General features: G+C 31.2%; 1 protein-coding gene across 1 annotated transcript; it reads right to left on the bottom strand.

Annotated features, from left to right (window-relative positions):
- Positions 1–1,952: 1,952 nt before the first annotated feature.
- LOC111676408 lies at positions 1,953–7,867 on the bottom strand. The gene is made up of 4 exons (XM_046952534.1): positions 7,555–7,867; positions 6,378–7,426; positions 4,654–6,305; positions 1,953–3,545 (listed from the first exon to the last, which is right to left on the bottom strand). Exons 2-4 carry the CDS (start codon positions 7,264–7,266, stop codon positions 2,721–2,723), a joined length of 3,366 nt encoding a protein of 1,121 aa, XP_046808490.1. The 5' UTR covers positions 7,267–7,426; positions 7,555–7,867; the 3' UTR covers positions 1,953–2,720.
- Positions 7,868–9,929: the final 2,062 nt, after the last annotated feature.

Raw genomic sequence — 9,929 nt, 5'->3', positions numbered from 1 at the left:
GATTTAATATTAATAATAAACTACAATTATTTATAATATTATCAAGACTTCTAGTTCTTGTTAATTGAATTTTCCCTTTTTTTGTGTTGTTTGTTATTAATATTATTAATATTATTTGATATATGTATATTTAAAACTTGGAAAACGATTATTTTAACAAAACCTTAAAGGATTAGAAATAATTAAAATAATAAAATGAAAAAATAAACAGTTTCTTAAAAAACTACATACATATTTGCTTTTAAAATCATATATAAAAAAGAAGAAAGCAAATACAGTGTCTAACTTAAGAAAATAAGAAAAATTCATTAAAGAGAAAAACATTTATAATAAGTATTATATAGATGAAACAAGAGTGTAGTAAAGCTAATGTTAACATTAAATTTTATATAATAAAAATAAATTTAATTTTAGCTTTTTTTATATATATAAAGAGTATATCTGTAAAGAAAGTAACTAAAAAATTAATATATAAACAATGAAAAACATATTTATGCATCAATATATTGATTTTATGAAAATATTAATGATTTGAAAATTAACTTTGATATTGTTTGGGTGTATGTACAATACCCAAAATTATACTAAGTGTTAGGGTTCTTTTTTTTACTTTTTTTGGGTTTAGGGTTCAGGCGTTAAGATTATATAAACATTAGTTAATTAAATAATTTACAAGCTCTTAATTAGATTTGTGTATGTATGTGTTTTACATGGTTTTCATACAGAATTTAGTTTGAGTGTTTTAAAAGAAAATACTTAACGTATAAAATGTAAAAGCAACAATAGCTAAATAATAGTTTAAACTTAAAAATTATTAAACGTTCTTTAGTGAGAACAAAGTGGGGGAAGGAAATTATCTGAAATTCGAACATTTAAAAGCATTAAACAGAAAAAAAAGCAATTAATTGGCAAAGCAACTTGTTTTACTACAATATGATAAAAACTATAAAGAAAAATACAGAGTAGAAACTTTGCTGTCAAGCAGCTACAACAAAAGAATATAAAAAGGTCGAAAGCCGAAGTCCAACATATATATATTTCTAAAGGATAAAGCTGCATTCAGTCCGATTTTAATCTCAGAATTTCTTGATCACATCAGATTCTTAAGATTTCATATTCTAAAGTTTGAATAATAGGAGCGAAAATACTTTAACTTATGAAGCTATAACTAACTTCTATCATTATAGGGCGGGTTTTCTACTACTCAGTTAAACTAGGCTTAACTTAGATCAAACTCTAAACAAATTTAGGCGGACTTCAACCGATGATTATGTTTTTCGGTTTTGGATTTAAATTCAGTTTACTTTGTTAGTATTGCCAACTTTTCAGTCGGAAACATAAACACCTGTTCTTTGCAAATATAAGTTTTGTAAAATGTAAAATTTTCGAAAAAAAAAAAAATTAAATAAACTTTTAAAAAATTGCAATTCACTTTAAATATTGAGTGTTTGTTCTTCCGAAATCATTATTTTATTGTTTTTGTTAATTGTGTTTTCTCACTTATACTTAAGTTTAATAAACCAATAAAACTTAGTTAAACTAGGCTCAACTCAAACTCTGAACAAATTTAGGCGGCCTTTAACCGATGATTGTGTTTTTCAGTTTTGGATTTGTGTTTACTTTGTTAGTATTGCCAACAATTCACTCAAAAACTATAAACAATGAACAGCTGTTTTTTGCAAATAATACTTTTGTAAAATGAAAAATTTTGAAAAAATGTTAAATAAACATTTAAAACAATAACAAAAAAAACTAAACAAATCAGAAAATTGCAAATTACTTAAAATACATAAACTTAATGTTTATGTTTTTTCGAAATCATTGTTTTATTGTTTTTGTTAATTGTGTTTTTTTTACTTAAAACTCAAGTTTAATTGGCCAATAACACTCAGTTAAACTAAGATTATAAGTAACTTTACTGATAACTAAAAAAAACATGAATCATATATTAAACCAGGTTTAACCAAAGAATGAAGATTATCTTTATCAGAAAAACCTGCCCTAAGTAACGTTACTGTTTACTGAAAACACAAAACATATATTAAACTAGGTTTTAACAAAGAATGTAGATTATCTTCATCTGAAAACCCCGCCCTAAGACAATAAGTAACGTTTCGTATTACAGAAAAAACCGAAATCATGTATTAAACTAGGTTTAAACAAAGGTTTGCAAATAGATTATCTTTATCTTATCCTTTATCACATAATATCTTAAAAACATGAGGCGTTTCGGATTCAGCTTTTCTCACTCCTCTAGAAAATTATACTATTGCCTCAGGGTTAAAATAAACTTTGTTCTTCTTTAGTGTTTCTTTTTATGTTATGAATAAATGAGATATATTCATTTTGTGGTTTCTGTTTAAAAATGTGATTAAAAAATACTACAAATTGCTTTGATTATTTTTGCGTTTATGCAAGAGTTCTGAGGGAAGGATTTACTGAAACTGAGGGGTTACTAATTAATTTGAATCGCAAGTAAAAGCTTACGAAAAACAATGTATTTAACATTGTTGTGGATAAATCTTTGCTTACGTCTTAAATTACTTAGCAACCTTTCTATTTTATATAAATTGTTATTGTTTTTTTATATATATGGTTTAAACGCTTATTTATCTATATTTATATATATAATTAAAATTGGAACTTAACTAAATACTTGATTTATCTTTTTTTTAATTGTGTTCTATTTGTTTGTTTTGCTTAAGCAACTGATCTGTCTTTTAGTTGCCAGCTGCCACTTCAATAGTTGATGGTTCTATTTTTGCACTTACCGCCGCCAGCGTATCATTATCATGTTCATTATTACACAATAAAGATGATTCTGGCAAAATTTCGGTATTTAATGATGCTGGTGTTGTTTGTGATAATGATGCTGCTGTAGATTGTTCTTCCTCTTTTAAGGGTAATGTTGGTGTGTCTTCAATTATGTCAGTTACTATTGGTGATGTGGTTTTAACTGATCCTCTGCATATGTCTTTCTCAATAACAGCCACTATAGGTGCTGGCTTTAAAGGTGCCACTAGCCCTTCATAAGCCAGACAACTTTTAGGAGCATCTTCTATGGGTGGTGTATTAATTGATGAACACGCTGACGAGCTGCTTGTCGGTAAATTATCTGTTACACCATTGACTTGTCTAAGTGAAGACGCTACAGATGCTGCTGAATCATTGTCTGTGGCCCCAATGTTTTGTGAAACGGCTACTAGAGCCGTGGTTGCATTTCGATTGTGTTGTAGTAAATCATTAATTTGCGATAGTCTTGAGGAACTGGCCAGTGGTGTGGATAGACTTATAAAATTGGAACTTGCATCATTTTCTAATGATATCGTACCATTAACACTGCAACTCGGTGCTGTGGTTGTCTCTAGGCTTGTTAATGTACTTACACTGTGATAAACTCCAGTAGCTTCGGTAGTTGTAGCTGTGCCATAGGGTGGTATAGAGGGAACAGCACATGAACTGTAAGTATTGGGTGTGTTAAGTGAAGCTGTGGAATTGTTGGCGTTAATGTAGGGTGTATTATGATAGGAATTGTAGGATGATGCCTGTGAAAGAGAGGTAAATGTGAAGTTATAATTATTGTGTAAGGATGTATTTACATTTAGATCTATCTATGTATCTATCTATCTATCTATCTATCTATCTATCTATCTATCTATCTATCTATCTATCTATCTATCTATCTATCTATCTATCTATCTATCTATCTATCTATCTATCTATCTATCTATCTATCTATCTATCTATCTATCTATCTATCTATCTATCTATCTATCTATCTATCTATCTATCTATCTATCTATCTATCTATCTATATATCTATATATCTATCTATCTATCTATCTATCTATCTATCTATCTATCTATCTATCTATCTATCTATCTATCTATCTATCTATCTATCTATCTATCTATCTATCTATCTATCTATCATCTATCTATCTATCTATCTATCTATCTATCTATCTATCTATCTATCTATCTATCTATCTATCTATCTATCTATCTATCTATCTATCTATCTATCTATCTATCTATCTATCTATCTATCCATCTATCTATCTATCTATCTATCTATCTATCTATCTATCTATCTATCTATCTATCTATCTATCTATCTATCTATCCATCTATCTATCTATCTATCTATCTATCTATCTATCTATCTATCTATCTATCTATCTATCTATCTATCTATCTATCTATCTATCTATCTATCTATCTATCTATCTATCTATCTATCTATCTATCTATCTATCTATCTATCTATCTATCTATCTATCTATATATCTATCGATCTATCGATCTATCTATCTATCTATCTATCTATCTATCTATCTATCTATCTATCTATCTATCTATCTATCTATCTATCGATCTATCGATCTATCTATCTATCTATCTATCTATCTATCTATCTATCTATCTATCTATCTATCTATCTATCTATCTATCTTTCTATCTATCTATCTATCTATCTATCTATCTATCTATCTATCTATCTATCTATCTATCTATCTATCTATCTATCTATCTATCTATCTATCTATGTATCTATCTGTCTATCTATCTATCTATCTATCTATCTATCTATCTATCTATCTATCTACGTATCTATCTATAATATCTGTTTTTACTTTATACAATACCCACTTGTGTTTGTACATTTCCATAATGATATGATGAAGACACCGGCATTAGCTCTCCATATGATGGAGATGCGCTAGCTGTGCCACCAAAAAGACTTGAATCCAAACTATCAATACCATATTGCGATGTAGTTGTAGCTGCAACCGCCGCACTACCACTATGCGTCATTTCCAAAGTGGGTTGTTGGCCATACAGACCATTTGATGTGGAAGGGGTTTGTGAGTGATAGTACGTATTGGCAGCCGTTTGTTGATGTAATTCGGAGGCAGTGTTATAGGCCGGTGATGCATAACCCGAACTGTAATTCGATTGAGGTTGCAAATGACTTTGATAATACGTGGAGGGTGTTGGTTGCATGGGTGAGGCAACGGCAGAAGAGTAAGGATTTTGTTGTTGACGATTTTCCATTTCTAAACGCATTAAGGTGTGTATATAATGAGTGCGTACACGAGTTGGATTAAATTCCACTCGTCCAATTGTATTGCCACAGGCATCACGGGAGCAGCCACAAGGAAACATATCACGATCAACTTGACATTTAATGCCAGATTGAGAACAAGCACAAGTTTCGGGGTCACAAAAATCACGACAAGTACAACCGCAAACTTCACGACTGTTGCGTATATTGCGGCAATCAGCCTTTTCACTGGGATCAATTTTACGTATACCAGCTGCCTTTAACAGAGCTCGCCTTTGTTTAGGCGAAACAGGTTGTAGGAAACCATTCGACTCACCGTCCAAATCGGAACCACTACCTTCACTAAGATAATCTTCTTCGGACTCTTCACTGTCATCACTAGAAGAACCTCTGGGATTGATTTCCTGCAATTGCATGCGATGTGCTCGTCTTAGTTCGGCTGCATGCTCAGCTAGTGTTAAAGTTTTAAAGGCAACATGCCTAGCTCCCATACCTAAAGTACAACCGCCCGCTGAGGGCACACAACTAAAGCCCTGCTGCCGGGGAAAGTAATATACTTGTACGGTATCGAAATTTATTGAACGCTTTGGTTTCTTTTGTATGCTGCCATTTAAAGAACTATGATCACTAAGCGCAGAGGCGGTCGCGGTTAAGGATCCTAAACCATCATCATCAACTTCTAAACGTCTTTTTAAGTTTGATCTAAAGGGTTTAGCGGCTTCTTTTGGTGGTGATTTTGATAGTTGCAGAATATTTGAACTCAATAATTTCTCACTGTCTTTTGTTTTTGTCTGTGTAGGTGTCTGTGCTGGAGTGACTGTGGTCATATTCAACTGGCTAGTATCGGTAATACTTGTGGCGGTTGTGTGTAAGGCTGAGGTTTCACTGCCTAAACCAGAGTCAGAACCCTCACCATTACGCTCTTCCTTTTCAGGCGTAACTTCTGATGTGTTATCTTTAAGTAGTGCTACCTTATTGCTACATGATGGTTGATTATCCTCTAAATCCGTCTTCAGCCACTGTAAATCATCTTCAGTAGTGGTTCTTGTATCTTCATCCTGTGATGTTTGTGAAGTATTGAGTAAATTTAATTCCTCTAATGCGGCTGTTTTATCGGCAGCAAAGGCTTCTTGTTCTTCGCATGCTATAGCTAAGGGATCATCTGCTGTGTTGTTTGTATCAATAGAATTCGTAGATGTGTTTAGGTCCACTTCATCTAAAACTATTACATTGCTGTCTGTAAATGTTAAGAAGAAATTAAAGTTATTGTTTTAAACTATATTTGTTTTTGGTTCAGAAAATTACTTACTTTTGAAATTGACCAAATCTAAGAATGGCTCTTCTTCATCCTCCTCATCATCGTGAATATTGATAACATCCCTTTGTTCGTTTTCGGTTTCAACATCTCTGTCATCCTCTTCAATCTCAAGATCTGTTTCTTCACCATCCATAAACTTTAGTTCTTTTTCTCTTTCATTATCATCCGCATCACCTTCTTCTTCGGTTACAAACTCATCTGGAGTTATGGCGCCATCTCTTTCTAATGCTTCATCTTCACTACCCACCGAACAAAACTCTTCGGCATGTTGATTTGAACAAGGCGATGATGTTGCGCCCAATATTTCCGTTGGATCATCTCGGAAATCATTTAATTCATCATCAATAGGACTTAGGGCCTGACCACGATTATAATCATGACTAATAACTATACTGCAATTAGCATTTGATGTCTTTTTAACTTCCAAAATTTCCGAACCACGTGTCGCTGAAACTTTAATTGGTTTTTTCAACATAAAACTACTTTCGATTTGTGCCTCTATATCATCATCTTCAAATTCACAAGAATTTTCTGCCGATATTGTAGATGTGCTCATAAAAGTGGTTGTAGTTTTTTTACTTTCAGACATACTGGTCGCCTCTAAGCTAGTATCTTTAGGTTCCTCCATTTTTATTTGTTTTTCTTCTTCACATTTTTTATCGTCAACTATTTCCTTTTTATCTGTTTCTTTTGGAATTTCTTGTTCTGACGACTGCATTGTTGATGTAGTTGCAATATCTTCTTGTTTTATTTCGGTTTTCATATTTTCTGTTTCCATTTTTGTTGATTCTTCTTCTGTTGTACTATTTCCTCCAAATATTGAATTACCACTTGCATTCTTTTGTATGTATGTTATAAAGTTTTTAATGGGTGTAAACATTCTCCTTTTCTTGCAAACACGCAAAGAGAATTGTTTACTTTTTTTTGGCAAGTAAAGTTTCAGAGTTGCTTAATAGAGAGAGAGAGTGAAACTTGCAAGATTAGCCTGAGCTAACTTGAAGATTTTCGTTAGAATTATTATGATAAATTAGCATTTGTAGCTGAAATGGGATAAAAAATATATATGTTCATATGTTTTCTATTAGTAATGTTAACAAAATAAAAGAATATTTTAATGAAATCGTTAGTGATGTAAAAACTAAACTAATTTCGAATATAAATGTCGTACCCTTCATCCATTAAGCATATTATTATGTTCGTGCAGCCAATTCTTTAAAAGGATATCGATTTATCCTTCGCAAAATCATATACACGTTTTTGCATTTTTCGCATGATTAATTTGCGTACGTGAATATATGAATATCCAGATAGTTTATGTTTGCTAATAGACTGCCTTATCATCCTTACGATTTTATATTAATAGATTTTGATAGTAATTGATAATTACTCTCCCGTTGAGTAATTTTTAAAATTTAAAAACTTCACTTCCGTTTACCACCACGAAGATGGAACGTTAATCAGTAGACAGAAATTTTAATCCATCAAATAAGATAAACACATGTTAAGATACCGTACATCCATCATCGCTCAATTGAGGGACACTTATTCTACGTATTTTTGTGGACTAAGTACATTTCGGATCTCAAACTAATACATTCTGTATGCTTGGCCCGCAAAATATATGTAGATCTCAACGTATATCAGTGTTCTAATCAACATTCTCCACTCCCGATTTTGTCATAAACCATAGCCATACGTGCAATTCGAAAAACTTCTCAAAAAATCGGTTCTTTAGTATCAGTTTATATGGGTCTCTCGATCGAACCCACGTCAAAACATTCCCAAAAAACGACATAACATTTGTCACCACTAGACCAGAGGTACGGATAAAAGCACTTTTCCCCTAAATAGCAATCACACCAAGATGGGAAAGTTCATCAAGGTAACATGCCTCAACGGATCTAACATTATCACTTTTGATAATCGTAGAAGATTTAGAGGCCAGTTCATTCACAATGCTATTCAGTGCATCTGAATACCAAGAATCTAGAGCATCTAGATTCTTGGATTGGATTGTTTGCCATCTAGAGACACCAAACATTAGGGAAACGGTCTTGATATAAGGTAGAAACTACTTCTTAATCCTATGCTTAACTTAAGGAAGTGATAAGTGTTTGTTAAAAGTTCGCTGATGAATAATTCTACCGCAGTCGGTTTAATGCACTGAATTGGTACAAATTAATCGGGCAAATTCTCGTTTGTTTGGGGAAAATATAGAAGTGGTCTTGAAAAGTTTGAACAAACTATTTGACATTCAGGTGAAAACAAAATCTGAGACAGATAGTGATTTATCGGAAGTATATTATCGTTTTCATTACTTTCAAAACAACAACAAAAAGCTAATTTTGACAAAAAGTTTTCTTACAACAAAATAATGGAATAGTAGAAAAACATCATGGGCTATCAAGATATTCATAAAATAGGCTCAATCTAGAAATTCAAACTATGATCTTAACAAGTTATTTTTCCCATTTGGTCCTTTGTCAATAAGTAAAACAGTAATGTGACGGAATATGCAAAAGAACTAGAGACAATAGAAAACAATAATATGTCACTGTCCTGTCTCACATAACCTCAATTTGAAAAAGCTGGCAACAGCGAAAAATTTCGACAATCCGCCCTCAAATCTAAGAATAATTAAATTATTGCAAAAATACTACAATTTGTTAGAACACAGTTAGAAAACTCATACTTCGTAGTATATTTGAAAATATGAATAACAATTAAGAAATTCAAATATGAACGGTATGCTTAATATATTTCTTAATATCTTATTTGCATAAATCTACTTTACAGTGGCCATATTTTGAAAATCACAATTGTGTAATCATAAAACCTTTACAATTTGTATTTGTTATAAATTAAATATTGTACATACATAATTGAAGTACAGGGAAAAAATCTGATATATCATCATCATCACCAAATAAATACAAATATGTACAATAAAATGCCACATATATAATAACCTACATAAAATCGCACAAAACAAAAAGGGAAGTTTTATTTATTTTCATATTAGTCTGATGCAACGTTATCTTTTTGTTATAGAAAGTAGATGAAAAATATACTTACATACATACAAATGTACTATAGTACATACATATATTGAAAATTCCTTTATTACAACAATATAGTTAATGTATATGTATTTTAATCAAAGTCATGTAATATTAAATACAAGTGCATACGTGTATTATGGAAACTCACTTTTGTATGTGCTAATATTTGTTTGTATTTTTGAAGTTTGTCAAGCCTTTCCAATACATAATCGAATGGAATAGTAATAATGTAAAGTTGTTAATACCAGTATCGAAATTATATTTAAGGTGTTCTTATCATTTTCTTCAACCATAACCAAAATTATCGCTTATATTTTTGTTTTGAATTAAATTTGTTAAGATGTACACATGTATTTCAGATCAGGCATGGAAAATTTAAATTTTGAAATAGCACTAATTTATAACAAGAATAGTACTTTCTTAGGTTTTTATTAACGATAGTCTATAAAATTGACTAGACTATGGACGACACTTTAGAATA

The sequence above is a fragment of the Lucilia cuprina genome, chromosome 2 (assembly GCF_022045245.1).
Source record: "Lucilia cuprina isolate Lc7/37 chromosome 2, ASM2204524v1, whole genome shotgun sequence".
Classification (NCBI taxonomy): domain Eukaryota; kingdom Metazoa; phylum Arthropoda; class Insecta; order Diptera; family Calliphoridae; genus Lucilia; species Lucilia cuprina.
The sequence above is the reverse complement of the archived record's forward strand: the minus strand, read 5'-3'. Positions and strand labels throughout refer to the sequence as shown.

What these genes read in the sequence shown, in the direction of transcription:
- LOC111676408 (XM_046952534.1), bottom strand. Translation starts at nt 7,266, where the DNA reads ATGTTTACACCCATTAAAAACTTTATAACATACATACAAAAGAATGCA. An exon ending in AGATTTGGTCAATTTCAAAA is followed by an intron (nt 6,306 to 6,377) that starts GTAAGTAATTTT and finishes TAACATTTACAG; the next exon opens with ACAGCAATGTAATAGTTTTA. An exon ending in ATGGAAATGTACAAACACAA is followed by an intron (nt 3,546 to 4,653) that starts GTGGGTATTGTA and finishes TCTCTTTCACAG; the next exon opens with GCATCATCCTACAATTCCTA.